Raw genomic sequence first — 18,231 nt, forward strand, 5'->3', positions numbered from 1 at the left:
TTTATATTAATTCTACAAATTTTCCTTCTGAAAAGTGTTTCAATGATCTCTATGATTAACATTGTCCCTGAAAAATTTCAAGATAGATATCACACAAATAATGTTGATATTAGATTGGGAACAAATGCAGAATGCTTTAATACACTGTTTGGGTTGGGCTTCAATTGTTTTCACCATGCAACTTAGTTAAGATTGGCCAAGTTGTTTTACTCTTAGAAAAAAATACTTTTAAAGATTTTTTTCTTTTTATTACAGTTTTAATTTTTTTGTTTTATGTGTTTTATGTGCATATATGGAGGTCAGATGACAACTTGTAGGAGTCAGTTTTCTCCTTTTTCTCTTTTCATCCTGTGGGTCTGGAGTTCAAACTCAGGGCATCATGCTTGGCAGCAAGCACCTTTATCTGCTGAGCCAGCTCACTAACCCTTTCTATTATTTTTAAGAAGTGCTTTTCAATGCTTTCTTTTACTGTGAATCTCTCATAGCTGGTTTAATGGTTAGTTCTACTAGACTGGTAGAAGTCTTCTAAGAATTACTTAGCTAAGAATAACTAGTAGCTAATATTGAAGAATGTATTCCTACAAATAATTATATTTATTCTACTGTTTAATTCTGCCCCGTGAGGGAAAAAAACTATATTATGCCATTAGATTTAAATAAAAAATGAGGCATATATTTATACTAAAAAAAGATAAAAACAGAACAGAAATTAAATTATAACTGGTGAAGCAGCATACTATGGGGTTAAAATCTAAGATTCCTGAACAAGACTATTTTTTTCAATTTTGCTGTTTATTGTTAGTAGTTACATAATTTTGAACAATTTATGAATGAGCTTTTACTTCATCAATTATAAAGTATAGATCATTTTATGGCTTCTATTTCAAGCACTGTTCTGCAAATTAAATCTGTCAGTGTATAGAACTGTGTTTCTGCAGCCATTTTCCTGGGTTCACACATATACTTCCAGATTGTTTGGAGAGTTTAAACAAGGCTTGCTTAAAGAAATGTGCTGTAGGGGCTGGAGATATGGCTCAGCAGTTAAGAGCACTGACTGCTCTTGCAGAGGACCTGGGTTCAATTCCCAGCACCCACATAGCAGCTATTAACCGTCCTTAACTCCAGTTCCAGGGGAATCCAAAGTGCTCTTCTGAGCTCCATGGCATTGCACGACATGGGTGCACTCACATACACTCATACACATAAAATAAAAATAATAAATATAAATAATAAATAAAATATTTTAAAAAGAAATGTGTTGTAGGAAAACATTTTTGTACATAATAACTTTGATATAAGGTGATGTTTGACCCATGACAAAGGATATAATGGATCAGCTGCATCACGTAATAAGATGAATTGATCTCAAAAGAAAGCTGTTTCTACTACCTTTTCATCCATCATGATAGACTTTAGAGTAAATCTCCCAAATGTCTCTCAAACCCATCCAGTTTTCTGCACGAGAGCATGAAGCAAAGGAATTGGTTTATTCTGAATGGTTGACACAGTTGTCTAATTTGCAAAGATGTAAATGAACTACCCTAACTTAAATTTGTTCTATTAATGATTCTGCCACTTAAGAAATAGGACTTTTTTTTTTCCCTCAGTACAAAAAAACCTTCAGAGAAAGGAAATGATTTGAAAAAAAAAGTTTTCTGTAGACCTCAAAAACAGGACATTTTGTGATACAGCAAACTTGGTTTATGAAAATTAAATTCTGAAAGCATTTTAAGCATCCTCGTTTTGATCACTTGAACTGTGCCTAGATCTTGGGTTTATATTCAACCCAGCCACTTCAGCTGTCCCACTTTCACTTCTTCGACAGTTGTTACATTTTGAAATTATAATTTCCCTAGATTAGCTATAGAAATCTAGGAAATTTTCAGGGGTTATGAAAAAAGATTCACTGCTCAACTCTTGTGTTTTTCTCATGGGTACCTAATTTCTGTATTTTATTCCTTCTCCAAATGAATTATGAAAAAAAGAGGAAAGAAAAACTGAGTGGAATTCAGTACATAAACCTTTAAAGGGAAATGGAGAAAGCCTTCAAGGATCTGAGGCTAAAACTCGATTACAGTGTAATCTTCAGAACGCAAACTAGGCTAGGCATGGTGATGGCGAACTGTGTTTTCAGTTATTGTCTTAGCTGAGGCAGGAGGATCACAAGCTCAAAGTCAGCCTGGACTACAAAGAGCAGTTAAAGTCAGCCTATTCAGCTCAGTGAAACTCTGCCTAAAAAAAAAAAAAAAAGGATAGGGCTGTAGTTGTAGCTAAGTGGCTAAACACTTCTTAGCATGCACCAAGCCCCAGGTTGAGTCCTCAGTACAATAATAACAAGAAAATAAAAACCATAAATGGCCCTTTCCCAGCAAGAAAACTGTTAACAAGTGACTTTGGAATCCTTGATTACTTTTGACCCTTATCTAAAACATTCTGTGATGGTAATGAGAGACCTACAGGCCAAGGATCACTCAGTGACATCTGATTATTATTGTGGATGCAGGATTCACCTAGAAGGGCATGTTACTATATCACCTCTGTCTTTGGTTAGCCTGCAACAAAACACAAGTAAGTCCGGAAAAACCTAGAGACATCAGTGAGAAAGAAGTTGAAGTCTTGTCAGATAAAGGACACATAACAAGAATAAAATAATAGTGTTGATATTTGATAAAGAGATAATATAGTACCCAAAATTTAATTTAAATAACATCATTTCCATCATGAGAGCAACCCTATTATACAAACCTCATAGATCAGAGGTTCCACCACTCCCCACAAACCTGGCTGAGGGCTATTGATTGATAAAGTATCTTGTGGCTAATTACTTAAAGTGCTTTAATTTTAAAGCATGAGCTTACAATTGTATTTAATAAGAGCAACATGCATGAAAATACAGGTGAAGCAATTTCTTCTACCACTACTTTCAAAAACTACAGCTAGATGAGCCTCTCTTCACATGTTTGTTCAAAGAACCCCTCACCATAGCCAACAAAGTTAGATAAGAACATGAGAGAGGCGAGAACAAAATGGCATGGGAGGAATTATATAAAAACACTAGAGTCTTTCTTATTCCAGGAACTAGGGTGGTTGTGTATATAGGACTGGATTTTTCCTTGTCTTATATAAGAACTCATGCACAGAGGTGCCAACATTCTAAGCCGTCTAAGACTTAGTGACATAAAATTGAGAGCTATTATAAATAATAACTTTAAAGACAAAAACTCTGGGGATATGACATAGTTTCAATTAAATTCTATGATGACCTTGATAAGCAGTATTTACAGAATATCGTCAGCATATCTCAGCCCTACTAGAATTTTAAATAATGCATACCATTAGCATTTGCTGAATTTTTCTTCTGCCAGACACATACTCATTGAAAATTATGTATTCAGCCTCATGATGCTTATAAATGATTTTAGTTTCTACAAGGAAAGTGAAAGAGGAAATGGACAAAACAAGATAAAATGAAAATAAAGGGACATAGACACACTCTCCTGAGTCTCATCCTCCCTTGTTAGAAACAAAGTTCTCTCTTACCAGAAGAATACTTAAGGAACATTAACACTAAAATTGTGTTTGCAGAGTCTCCAAAAGGTTGGCTACCTGCAGTCTCTAGGTTAGAAACGGTTGGTCTGCTGTATTTGAACACGCAAGTGAGTTGTGAGTGAGCTTGAGATGGCTAAGGTCTGCGGCAGGTGTTGGGTTTCTATGCTGCACTGTGAAGAATTTGTCAAGACAAAAATGATGAAAGCATTTGCACATTTTCATCTTTTTGAGCATGGAGACTTAATCATAGACATAAGGACTATAACTCGAATGATTTATCTCTCCTGAAGTTTTAAGTCTATATTATTTCTACTCCATGCATCAGAGGTCACTTTGAAATATTCAAGGGTTGTAGGACTGTATGGGTCTTGGATTTTTTTTTTTAACCTCTTCTGAGCTTATCATTTGCTCCAGGATTTGTAGCAAAGGGCATTCATTAAAAGAGACTCTTGTGTTTTACAAAGTGCTGCTAACATTTCTTAATGTCAAACCATTCTGTTGGCCCCAGAATACTGAATTTCAAATCGTAGTGGCTTTCCTGAGTAGGAAGATGAGGATGTCAAGTTGATTCCATGATCCCTGTTTTAAAACTTTACAATTGTGTTTTTCCGGACAACTAAGAATCCTCTTGCTCTTTGAAACTAGTGGAAACTTCTCCACATGAGACAGGGAGTTAGCCTATGTAAACAGCATGTTTAGATTATTGATGATGTGCCTGGTTCCAGGGATGAAGGTCCAGCTTTGTCCCACAGCAAAAAAAAAGAAAAGAAATTGACGACTAAGTGATAAGGTATGGGGGGCACTAAGCACAGACTTGACATACAGTGAGCATTCTCTGTTTATTTTTGTTTCTGCTGTTGCTATGATTACTATTATGAACACATGTCATTCCTATTCATTAATTTATGCCTTTCTGCTGTTTCCCACACAGATTGTTATGATTTAATAAGTTAAGACATACTGACATATTTGCATTAAAATACAAATGTAGTTCAACAAGAATGTATGAAAGAAAAGATGTCATATATTATATCTTTTTAAATGTTATTATATCTGGGACTGGAGAGATGGCTCAGTGGTTAAGAACACTGGTTATTCTTGCAGAAGACCTGGGTTTGAATCCCAGCACCCACATGGCAGCTAACAACTGTCTATAATGCCAGTCTCAGGGGATCCGACAGCCTCTTTTGACCTCCGCGGGCATTGCACGACACGGGTGCACTTACCTACATGCAGGCAATACACACATATACATAAAATAAAAACAATAAATAAAAATTTTAGAAAAGTTTAAATGTTGCTATATCCATTTTGGTGTCCCTTTTAAAATACATAATCCTAGGCCTGACAAGATAGCTCCGCAGGTATAGGCACTTACAACAGAGCCTGATGATGTGAATTCCATTTTCAGAACACAGATGAATTCCTCAGAACTCACAAGGTGGATAGAGATAACTAACTCCTTCAAGGTGTCTTGTGACCTCCACACATGCACTGTGGCATGCCTCTCTAACTAACTAATGAAGTATAACAAACCTTTTAAATATATGAACATTATAGAAAATTTCAAACTACATGTTGTAGATAAATGTTAAGATTACAAATGTGAACATATCGTTAATTTTTTTCTAACATTATTTAAGCAGAGCAATTTGAGAAATGGTTTCTGGCAATAGAATTTTTGTGTTCTGAAGTGTCACATTAAAAACGGAATAATTTCTTGGCTTAAAATTCACAGAAATGGCAGCAAATGAGAAAATTCAGGAAACAGTTTTAGAGTGCTTCTGTAGTGACCCTCATATTAAAGATGGATGATCCTTATGTCTCCCACATGTTTCCATGTATTCTCTGGGTATAGGAGAATGGGACTCCATTGTTCGTGTTTACAATAGTCTACTTCCGTGCTTTTCTTTTTCTGGATTATCTGTTACTGAAACAAGTTCAGGTATGTGTGCTAGTATCCTTTCAGGTACAGAAATAGATTGATGCATAGACATAATTAAGCATTTTTATTGTGTAATTGATGGTTTGTGTTTCTTTGTTTTCCTAATTGAAGTTTAAATAAAAAATATAATTCAGCAGAATATTGCAGCAAAGACAAAATATTCCTACCATTTGCAATTTATGTCTTCTGAATTTCAATTCTTAAAGCATATTTATATGACTATACATAAAATTAGTAGCATACATAATTTTTTGGCTTATAAAAGATAAAGAAAATGTGAATTTAAAAAAAAATTCTATTAATTATTTTTATTTTATGTATATGAGTGTATTGCCTGCATGCATGTGAGTGCACCCATGTCGTGCAATGCCGCAGAGGTCAGAAGAGAGCGTTGGATTCCCCTGGAACTGGAGTTAAGGACAGTTCATAGCTGCCATGTGGGTGCTGGGAATCAAACCCAGATCCTCTGCAAGAGCAGTCAGTGCTCTTAACCACAAAGCCATCTCTCCAGCCCCAAGAAAATGTGAATTTTTAGCACATCTTTCATAAGCTCTTTATTGATTTTTTTTGTGTATTTCATACAGAACATTTTAATCATCTTTATACCCCCTTCCTCCTCGGCAGGCGCCTACAACCCCTCCCACTGGATTTCATGCGTTCTTGGCTTATCAAGTCAAGTTAGTGTTCCCAGATGTCTCTCAGTGCACGTTCATCTGCTGAGGTCTAGTCAGCCTATCTAGAGTCACTCCCTTTAAGAAGATCAGCTCTTCCTCCCCCAGCAGTAATCAGCCGCCCAGTAGTTCTTTGACTAAGATTCGGGCCTGCTGCGCACTTCCACAATTCTATGCTAGGTTTTGGTGTGCTTGAGTTTGCATGCTGACACAATTGTTGCAGGTTCATATGAACAATGTCTCAGGAGCCTGTAAGATTATATTTCTCCTCTCTTTTACCAATATTTCTGCCCCTTCTTCTGTAATGATCCCTGAGCCGTGGGTGGGTGAAGTTTACTGAAGGAGTCAGACTCCATTTTTATCCTTTCCTTTAATTCTCATTAAAAATGTGAGACTCAACATTGCCTTTGCATTAAATTGCCTGCAAGATCTAAATCTTATAATATTTCGTAAGCTGTTCCTGCCATTCACAAAATGTGATTTGAATGTTAACACAATTAATTCCAAATTTTTCTCCTATTACCAGCATTTCAACTTCTGTACCCTCAACACTAAAATAACTAATGCCCTTAGAAGCTACCATATTCCTCCCATCAGAGACTGTTTCCTCTCAAACACATTTATGATTCAATCACACAGCTAACTTCTAGGAAAAATAACATTTTAATAGGTATTAGAGTCTTCCTCAAAGACAGTAACCTCTCTGATGAAAAACTAGCTTCAGCCAGTGGGAAGGGATACTCAGTAAAGTTCTGAACGGCACTTCACTTTGCCTTAGCACAGGTATTTTCCCCAGGTCTTGCCTTAGCTCAGACTCTATCCCTAACCTTACCTCTTTGCCCCTTTCACAAACAATTTCTTATCTGTGTACCACCAAACAACATGCATCCAGTTTTAAGACTGAACTCTTTCAAGAAGCCAGCTTGACTTCCCCTACATTGTTTTAACATTTTTAATGCTAATGGAACTTATCCATAAAGATTTCTGGCTTTATGACATATTATCTCTACAACTAGACTATAATTTTACTACTTGGTAGAAGAATATATGTAAAAATCTTTCATTTTTTCATAAATCACCTACAGAGCTCCCTCCATATTTAGAACTTAATGCATATGCTTTAGGTACATGAGTTTATTCTAAATTTTGCTAGTCTATATGAATATGTTTTAATAAATGTTTTCATTTTGATTTAGTGAACCAAAACTCATTTAGTAATTTCCTAATTTGCATCCTATATGACACTTAATGGAAAAAGGTTTTGCTATTAATCAAGTTTCTCTTCTCTGTGACAGGGTGCCTGAGAAAATAAGAAGGAAGAAGGGTTTATTTTGGCTCACAGTTTCAGGAATTCCGGTCCACACTTGCCTGGCTCCTTTGAAACTCCAGGCAAGGAGTTTCTTGCCAGGAGATCCCATAAAATCTAAAAAGAATTTTACATATTTTCAATCTATAATAACCTGGACTAAATATTTCCATTCCAAAAATGGGGAATTGGGGCATAAAAAGGAGGGCTAGGACCAAAGCAAGACAAAATCTGGCAGGTAAAATTCTAAATTCTGTAACAAAATCCAGCAGGTAAACATTAAATTCTGTAGCACTGCGTCCAGCACCAGAAGCACACATTGACATGTGGGCAGCCCTGTTCCGAAACCCTTACTAGTGTAGCTCATATGTCCTGTCTTTGGGATTGGCTCCACTGCCAGAAAGTCACTTGGACTGCTGCTTTGGGCCTGAGGTAGGGCAAAATTAATGGTGGTAGCTTCTGGCAGTCTGACCGCCTCATAGCTGCCAGGGAGACAGAACAGGAAGCTGGGAGAATATGTGTCTTTCTAGGGCCCTCCTCAGTGATCTACTTCCTCCAACGAGATGCCACTTCCTACTTTTCACTACCTCCCAATAATGCCAAAACATTGTGAATTTTTCAAGGGGGGAATCTATTGATTAGGCCAGGTCCTCCAGGATCTAAGTGTTTCCTATAAGCCTATCAACAATACCAGACATGAATTTCCTCGTGTAGAGCATGCTTCAAATCCAATCCAAACATGGCTGATTTCTTCCATAGCAGACTTCCCTATTGTACCAGTGAGGACATTTTTCCTGGCCATTCTTAGTATAGCACAGCATCCACAACAGTCCCAGCATCCTACATAGCACCTTCTAACACTGCAAAGACCTCAGCAGGGAAGAAGCTTCCATCTTAGCTCCAGCCTGATTCTCCGTCCTGCAAACCAGAGTATGCTACCTTCAGCAATAAGGTCTTACCATTTAGTTTGAGGGGATATCCATAGCAATGAAAAGGGCCTGTGTTGTTTAAGGGGCCCCAGGAACTTCCCTAACAACTCACAGGGAAGTGCTCGCTAGGATTTTTCATTTAATAACCTGTGACTTCTGGGAACAGCTTCATCCACCCATAAAGGGTACCACTGTAGAACAAATATTTTATTACAACCTAGAGTTATGTAGATGAATCCTTATGAACTTTTGGGGTTTTCTTCTAGCTTTTTACTTACATATGCCATATGCATCATTTGGAGGCAACAGTAGATGTTGACATTTCTGGCATCTTTGTCATCACTGGGATTCATAGATAATTTTCATAATATGTTTAATGGAAGCATCTTGAAGTATCATTTAATTTCATTATTACTTTAAAATCACATATCTATTCAATAAAAATAAATAAAAATAAATTAATTGATTTTTTAAAAATTGCATATATAGTAGAGCTGCAGTTTATTATTGTCATTCACAGCATTCCCAAAGAGGTGCATTTTGGATCACAATGTATCAAAAGTTCCCTAACTATGCTAATAATTGTATTTTTCTATAAGTGGAGTTCTCTGTGGCTATATGTATTTTATTTATGGTTTGTTTTTTTTAAAAGAAGGATATATATTCGATGGAACTACAAGGAAAGACTGGCTCATAATAGAAAAGTTTGAAGCCATGGACTCTGTGGGTATTTCCCAAGATCTTTTAAAATCCCATCCTTCAGCTATGAAGGTTATCTAAAATGATCTTTGAGGGAGTGAATGATGCTGATGACTTTCTCTTTCCTGACAGTGATGTCAAAATAATGTGACACTCTTTTTTTTAATGGAAGATTAAGAGTGACTTGCACATATATTGCCAAAATTAATTACAAAGGCTTCTACAGCTAAAGATGAATTAAAAGTAATGTGACTTAGATATATAGAGGACCCATTTGGTGTTTCCTGAGCAATGTAGCTGCTATGAATTGCTTGGCAATGTGTGTGTACTATTGAAAATACTTGGAACATTACAATTTGGAACAAGGATACTTTTTTGGTGCTGCAAAACACTTGAGTTGGTCATAATATTTACTTTCTGCTTTTCTTTTTTATATTTTATTTATATTTTTATTTTATGTGTCTGAATGTATTGCCTGCATGTGTGTATGTACACCTGTGTCATACAATACCTGTGGAGGTCAGAAGAAGGTGTCAGATCCCCTGGAACTGGAGTTACAGACAGTTGTTAGTACCATTTGGGTGCTGGGAATCGAACCCAGGACCTCTGCAGGAGCAGTCAGTGCTCTTAACTGTGAGCCATCTCTCCAGCCTCTTCACTTACTGCTTTTCTAATTGCATATAAAGAATTATTCTTGGATGTTGTTTGCAGATCATTTTTGAGATTTGTTAGGTTTTTATAATTGGTACATTTTTAATCTTTTATTATTTTATTCCTCTCACTTTTTCCTTACTGATAAGATTTTTAGCCACTAGAAGTAAGAGTACATGGTAATAGAAGACATCAGTGGCCTTTGTCCATTGTAAAAAATTCTCTCAAAATTTTTGAGAGTGATGGATGACATAAATATTTAGATTCCTTTTTTAAATTTAGTCTGTTCTTATCTACTGTTGTTTGCTCTATTCAAGACTGTTTTGTTCTACTCTGATCTAGTCTTAAATAACAGGATAGTAAATCTGAAGTTTAAAACAAGGCTCCAAGATGATAATGAAAGTCAGAGAACAAACCAAGCTATGAGTCAGCAATGTCAAAGAAAATTCAAAACCCAGTTATAAAATACTTGAAACCCTCAGTTCAAATAAATGAAACATTAAGTTACTCAACATAGGGAAACGATTTATGAAGATTGCATTTTAAGCAGTTCCTACAATGGGAGAAGATGTAGAATTGCTTCCTTCTCCCCAAACCAAGGGAAGAGAATTTTACCAGTCCTATTAGATAGCTTGAAGCTAAGGGCACATTGGGAATGAAATCTAATTCCCACTTGTTAGGACTGAAGATTTATATGATGACAGATGAGGACACAGAATGAAGGCCGTGCCAGTTTCAAACGTTCTCAAGTACCTTATGGGAACAAAATGTGTCCACTCATATTTGAATGGGACTTCAGTAGACAATCTGGAAATGTACCAGCAAGTTTCCAGGGGCTGTGGACACTGTAGAGCAGCTAGAAGCTCTTGTGCTGGCTAGACATCTCCAGCATGCTCTTTAGTGAGAAGTATCTGAACAGGTCCTCAATGTACTCACAGAAAAAAAAGGGTCAGATCTTGGGGCTGGAGAAATGGCTCAGTGGTTAAGAGCACTGGCTCCTCTTACAGAGGAACCAGATTCAATTTCTAGTACCCACATGGTGGCTAACAACCATCTGTAACTCCAGTTCCAGGGGAATCCAACATCTTCTTCTGACCTCTGTGGGCACCGCACAACACTGGTGTGCTTATACACATGCAGGCAACACACTCATACACATAAAAATTTTTTAAAACTTTTTAAAAAAGGTCATTTCTATAGACCTGCCATGCCAAGGGAATGCAAAGCTGAGTTGCATGACGCTGACCAAGAGGACACTTGGGTCTCCCTCTTAGTAATTGTCTAGCATCTAGGATGCCTTGATCTCTATCCCCACCCCCATAATATCAAAGATGCATTGGCTCTACCCTCCCCACCACACATGTACAAACTACTTCTAGGTTCTAGAACAAACACAAGGTTGTAAAATGGCTACCTGACATTCTTATCCAAGTACAGTTGTTTCCCCCTTTGGATACATTTTACAAACAATGGGAGAGAACCTGCATTAGCTTTGTGGGTACTCTCTGTAAGTTCTATTAATTTAAGCTCTATTTATAACCTCAATAGCAACTGGATGCATCTGAGCTTCTAGAATATATATAGACAAAATTAATCAGTGCACAGTTTCATTGTTAGGGTATCTTCAGTCAAATTCCAGGGAGATGCAACATTCCATCTGATGTGAATACTCCCTAAAATATCAGTATTTTGAGTAATTGACTGAAAAAGTGAGCATTTGTTTATTTTGATGGTTTGAATCTTGTGTAATGAAGATGTTCATCTGATTTATTATTCTACTTTTGGTCTTTAAATTCTTGGGAAGTGTTGGAATAATTTCCATACTACTGCTTTCTTCTTCATCAACATTTCCATATAATTGGAGTGACTCTGTAAGACTGTGAATGTCATTATTTTCTTTCAGTAGATTGTTTAATCTTAAACCATACTAGTCTCTCTTACACATTCTAATTTGTTTTAAATTTCATAGGCCAACAGGGTGTGGAGGCCCACGCCTTTAATCCCCAGAGAATGAGAGGCAAAGCAGGTGCATCTCTATGAGATCAAGGCCAGCCTGGTCTACATAAGGAGTTCCAGACCAACTGGGGCTACAGGGAGACCCTTTCTCAAAACAAAACAATAATAACTGATCAATAGTTAAGGGAAAACGTTAGAGTTTGTTTAAAAGCTAATTCACCTGCCTCTGGTGCATGCCTTTAGTCCCAGCACTCGGGAGGCAGAGGCAGGCATATCTCTGTGAGTTCAAGACCAGCCTGTCTCCATAGTGAGTTCCAGGACAGCTGGGGCTGCAGAGAGACCCTGTCTCAAAAAGGCAAAAAATAAAAAAGCTAATTTCAGGGCTGAGAGAGCACTGGCTGCTCTCACAGAGGACCTGGTTTGAATCCCACATGGTGGCTCACAACTGTCTATAACTCCAGTTCCAGAGATCTGACAATCTCTCTGACCTCCATGGGCATTGAATGACACATGTACACTTACATACACGCAAGCATCACACTCATACACATAAAAATAAAAATAAATATTTTTTTAAAGTTAATTTCAATAAAAGCAATATCCAGGAAAAACAAGCATATGTTCCATGTGTGACTAATAGATGCTTACTTATTTCTTATTTTTTTGTTTCTGTATTCCCAGATTAAATTGCAGCTTCAAAAGTCAAATAATTGTCAGAAGATGTATAGTTATACTCTGTTGATCCACAGACTGAAAAAGAAAATATAGCAATCTTTGGAGAAATGCACTACAAAATCCATTGTAAACTACAGTTGTCAGCATCTTGCAAATTGCATCTCCTGAGCTCATTAGGTTTTGTCAAAGACCAATTTTGTCTACCTGTTTGTTATGTGTTTTTAGGTGAACTTGATCTTCATAAGAACTCAGAAGACCTAGGAAATGCTGAAGAGAAGCATGCTGACACACATCCATAGGTCTGAACAACCTTTAAGAGTTCTGTCATTTTAAACATGAGAGGTAATTTGAGTTTTTAGACAAGAAAATTAATTTCTAAACTCAATGGGTTATAGAATATCCTTAGAGACCAAGGTGCCTCATTCAAAAGCTGTCCTACATTCTTTTTAAAGATACACTTCTTCAATTAGCTAAGGCAGCAACTTAATGGGTAAAATTTAAATGTTATCAATATGTTTTATTTACTGAGACTAAAATTTTGATCCTTTAAAGATGATAAGCTTTTTTCTATGTCTATTTCTTTTTCTACTTCACATAGACAATAAAAATTTTTATGGTAATTTCTATTTTTATTTTATGTAGGAAATGTAAATATTTATAATGATAAAACAAGCAAGTTCATACTATGAAGCAAACATCATGTTTGCTAAAAAGCTGTGGACAATAGTGATATTTGTTTTAAAACGTGACTTCTAGGATTTGCCTTCAGTCTGCCAGATTGGTAACTCTGGAAGTGATGCTTTGGAAATCTGACTTTTAGTGCACTAATATATTAATATTTCTGTGCACTACAACTGAAAACCATTGTCCTAGGAAAACAGAGGAAGAAGCAGCTGGAAAAGAGGAATGTGTATAAAGTGGGGATGTCATAAGGTTTCAAAGAATGCACAAGGTGCTGGAGAAATGGCTCAGTGGTTGAGAGCACTGGCTGTTCTTGCAGAGGACCTGGGTTCAATTCCCAGCACCCATGTGGCAGCTAACTCCAGTTCCAGGGAATACAACACCTTTTCCTGACCTCCACCGGCACTGCACAACACAGGTGCACTAACACACATGCAAGCAATACATTCATAAAATAAAATAAAATAATAAATAAATAAAACTATTTTTAAAAATGCACATAAAACAAAGCGCAAATGTTATAAGGGATCTTGCTGTTGGGGTAGCAATGGGAACAAGAGAAAATGCTGAAGGTGTCACATGACATTGCTGAAATGTTATCAGCTCTTTAGTTGCTACTTTGGACATGAAAATGTTAAGAATGTGATTCCACAGCTGGGTGTGGTGTCGCACACCTTTGACCCCAGTACTCCAGAGGCGGAGGGAGGCGGATCTCTGTGAGTTCCAGGCCAGCCTGGTCTACAGGGTGAGTTCCAGGCCAGTTGAGGCTACAGGGAAACCCTGTCTCAAAAAGACCAAAAAAAAATGTGATTCCACTTGTAAGGTAATTCTTCAGTATTCTTGAGTTGCAAGGACTCTCGTTGGTGAACATCTGTGTGTGTGTGTGTGTGTGTGTGTGTGTGTGTGTGTGTATGATATCTCAAGTATTCCTTTCAAAAATCCCATGGGGGCTTTGGTTCCTGTTTTATACATGAAGCTTTGAAAGATATCAAATCACAAATTGTCTCTTCAGTATCTAACGCCCATCTCTATATTTACTAGTTAGAATACACCATCATGTTAGCTACAATATTTTCTGCCCACACTTTCAATCCAGATTGTAGATTTATTGTCTCTAGAGCTCCTGCTCATTTCACAAGATTCATAGGTTTCTGCTGATCCAGGAAAGACTCTTTAAAACGTATTTTAGGGAAAACAAGTTCAGAAGAACACTACAGATGTTTTAAGTAGCAAAAGATTTTGTTGGCACATAACATTAGAAAATTGAGGAAGACAAAATTAAGCAAGATTCTTTCACAGATGATATCTACAAGTCAGTATATATTGTATATCACCCAAAAAAGACAAAAACTTTGAGCTCAAGATTTCCTAAGCATTTCTGATAGAGTTATAATAGTTACGAATATTTGCAAAAATTGTGTGTAGGGAATACAAATTACCAGTGTACTTATTAAACTGACTGTTCAAGATATTAAAACATTCGATGTGAACTGAAAAATGTACAAACACACACACATATTCAGAGAAGAATTAATAATTACAATTTATATAAATCAAGTGCTATTCATAGTGGTAAATCCCTTATTTTTGACAGAGTGCATAAAGTCCAACCTGAGCTGACAGTCAGTAACTGATTGTTATTTTGACTAACTCATGATCTTTATCTTTTCTTTTATTTAGTTTTAATAAGAAAATGTGTGTTTATCGCATGCAGCGTGTTTTAAAGCACATATTCTTCATGGAATGATTAAATTGAACTAATTATCAGATTATAAACCTCCTATATTTATCAATTTTATAGCTAGGGCAAGCTATGTTCTGCAGTTTTCATGAATATAGTGCATCATAATATGCTGTATCTTGTATACATATTTACTGAACTTATTCTTGTGATTAACTGACATTTTGTACCCTCTGACCAACATCTGCTCAACCTATCCCCTCATCCCATCTCTGATTTTCGTTTTCATTTGATTTTCATTCTAGGATAATGAAAGCCGCATGAGAAACATCCCAAATCCTCAGCTTTCTAAAAAATTATATTCTCTTTCAAGAGACAGTTGGTGCAGGCCATTTTAGTGGACTCCTATGTAAGGAATAAAAACACAAAATTTAAGCTGATAACTGAGTAAAGAAGTACTTTCAAGTTGTGATTAGAGTTTTTGCCCAGTGTTTCTGCCACTGTTTTTCCTCCATAATTCAATCCCCTTCAATCAAACCAGAGAATATTTGTAAGACAAAACTTGGGCAGTTTCAAATTTAAATCATTTTTAACAATGATATTTGTGCAGAAGATGAAAGATTTTGCGACGTATCACTTGCACTGTGTAACACATAGTGCTACTACTACAAAATTTTCAAGGTCTTAAGTAAAGGAAGCAAAAACAAAATCATGGAAAACAGTAGTGTTTTTGCAATGCAAGGGAACAGGCTAGTTATACTGTCCTCATTTAAAATGTAGGGAAATGGAGCAAGAATTGTGGCTGCTCAGTTGGTGAAGGCCAAGGCACCCATGGAGCATCAGAGCTGCAGCTCAGTGACTGAATGAACACCTCACTGCATCTCCAGCTGGGAAGCCACAGAACAACCTTCCTCTGAAACCAGCAGACCAGCCCTCAACCATGGTTAAAGGCACTAATGCATCACCTATGCACATGTGGTCACAGTGCAGGTCATACCTTACTGACAGTCCACGGTAACAAGCAGCACCAGCCATTGCAGGAGACAGCCACTGAAAAGGAGAATGGAATTTGCCTTCTGGGGTTTTGATCCCACCAAGGACATAACAAGTATATTACAGGCCAAGGGATAGGAGATTAAAAAAAAAAAAAAAAAAGTGTGTGTGTGTGTGTGTGTGTGTGTGTGTGTGTGTATTCAAGCTCAAAAAATATATGTGGAAATGGAAGCCCACACTTTTCTGTGTAGCCAACATTATTTCATGTGAATTTTAATTTTACTCAACAGAAAACTACAGCCCTCAGCTGTCCTGCTTCCTCGTCATGTTTTGCCTGAGCATGTGTGAAGCCTTTCCTTTGCCCTAAGCTGAAGATCTGCCTTTATTTGTTATTAACTGGCAAGAAAGGTCAAGCACAATTAGGTGTTTTCATTGTACATGCATTTCAGTGATTGGAAGATTGATGAAAGGTGGAAATTGGATGGAAATAGCCAAGAGTAGCCATCAATTAAATGACGTGAAGGAGGGTCAGCCATCCTAACGAGCTGCTTCTTGCACCTGCTTCCTTCCCAGGTTCCAAAATGCTGAGCAATATTTTAGAGGGATTCAATCAGAAGCTTTTAAGCCTAAGTAGTGATGTTTGATAACTCACAACTTAGATTTCCTTTAATGTGTAAGCCATATTCTCTATGCATATTTAGTATGCATCATTGTAATTTAAGATATATTTGTGTGGAGACTGTATAAAATGCTTTAAAATGTCCTGTGAATGAGTTTCTTAACATTAGTATCATCTGAATCTTGTGCAGAGCACAGCTAAATCATCGAAATGTATCTTAGGCATTACAATGCAATTAATATTTTAAATGTCAGCAGTAAAGACTGATCTATAATAATGTGTTAGGGAAAAATTTATAGAAATGTACATCACAGTGACTTTTGTCCTTTAAAATGGACTTTTTATTTCTATTTATGGAGAATCTGTAACTACTGCTTTTAATGTCTTTTTAAAAATGATATATTTACCACTTAGAAAATATTCTTCATTTAAAGTAGAATCTGACTGTCTAAGAAATCTAATTACTACTGTTATTAATTGAGCCAGTTGTCGTTCAGTAAATCTAGACTCTTCGGGGAGGAGCAAATTGACACTGCTTCTCTCATGGTTTAGGAAACATATCCACTTTTCCTTTGATCTCTATGCTTTGTTAATAAAAATGGAGAAGTACATTTCAATTTCTGTGTATGGGTCTTAGCCTAAGTTTTCAGGTTACATGACTTCTGAAGCCCTGTGGTTAACCTTGCAGAAGGAATCGAGGAGGCCCCACTTCTTCAGCCTGTCACACTGCCTGGCACACTTACTCTTCTCCCATGTCCCTTTGTTTTCTTGCTATCTCTCAGAGCCCCCATGGCTCTCCTAAGTTTTCCTTTTTATTTTCCATGCTCCTTTTTTCTTTTTTCTCTCTGTATAACAGCTCCTATTTGGCAGCTCTGATTGGCAGGAGTCAGACTGGAGGTCACTTGTGTGTGTCCTTCTGCAGAATTTAGTGTGTAAGTCCACGCTGAAGGCAGGACTAACGATGTAGGCTACTGCACCTGCTTTGCATTTTTACTCACAGCTACCCAACACATATATCTTGTTAGTTCATAGGTCTTCTCATTTAACCAGAATGTCCTTTAATTTTTAACATGACAAATTACAATTTTTGTGTTTTTATTATGCTGTAATTCTCTGTATTTCCTATTATATATGATTGCTAAATAAATCTATTTGATGGAAATTATTGTGAATCATTTAGTATTTAATCTAAATTTTGGTGGGTTGTTGAAAGGTTGGAAAAATCTAGAGAAACTTGAAGTAAACCAAATGAAAAATTGATTTGAGTTTTATCAGAATATGATTTTGTTTTACTAAGGAAAATTTCCTTAACTATTTATATCATTATGTGCGCACTCTGGGCTAGAAGCATGGTTCATACATAAATATGGAAACTTGAGTCTTTCACCCAGAAATTTCAAGTATTATAGATTAGGTAATCTATTCACACTATAATTCATTCAGAGTAATTAGAATGCTACATATAAAGGTAACAACGTACAAATAAAATGTGCTGTTTCCTTCTTCAGTCCTTCTGGGAAGACAGGATATGAATTGACACAAATAATAAGAAAAATATAATTATTGACTATTTTACATGTACAGCCTCCATGCAATTTATTAACAAATATTACTTCTAATGTTCACAATAATCCCCAAAGTGGTGTTGGTACACATAAAGGAAAGCGAGTTTTGGAGGAGGATGCTTGTCCAAAGCAATGCAGCCCAATGGCACTCTCCACCAATTTGGTTCTTGGTCTCACTGGGAGCCAAAGACCTTCTTTATCTGCTGTATCTATGTGGAGTGGGACAGAAGCACAAAGAAAAGGAAAGCTCTGGAAAAGCTAGATGTGAATGAGGGAACCCTGGAGACTAATGAAGCAATGGGTATCAAGTC

At 36.6% G+C, this 18,231-nt stretch overlaps 1 protein-coding gene across 6 annotated transcripts in view; it reads left to right on the plus strand.

Annotated features, from left to right (window-relative positions):
- Pde1a (phosphodiesterase 1A) overlaps positions 1-17,517 on the plus strand; it is a 405,541-nt gene extending 388,024 nt beyond the window's left edge. For 2 of the 6 annotated variants that reach the window (XM_008827946.3, XM_029561051.1), the window contains 2 exons: positions 12,607-12,723; positions 15,049-17,517. In XM_008827946.3, the coding sequence (XP_008826168.1) occupies positions 12,607-12,680 (74 nt within the window). In that variant the 3' untranslated portion in view covers positions 12,681-12,723; positions 15,049-17,517. The remainder of the gene's footprint in view (positions 1-12,606; positions 12,724-15,048) is intronic. The other 4 variants (XM_008827948.3, XM_029561050.1, XM_008827947.3 and 1 more) reach the window with 4 other exon arrangements.
- Positions 17,518-18,231: the final 714 nt, after the last annotated feature.

This window comes from Nannospalax galili, unplaced genomic scaffold (genome assembly GCF_000622305.1).
Source record: "Nannospalax galili isolate Female #2095 unplaced genomic scaffold, S.galili_v1.0 scaffold892, whole genome shotgun sequence".
Lineage (NCBI taxonomy): Eukaryota > Metazoa > Chordata > Mammalia > Rodentia > Spalacidae > Nannospalax > Nannospalax galili.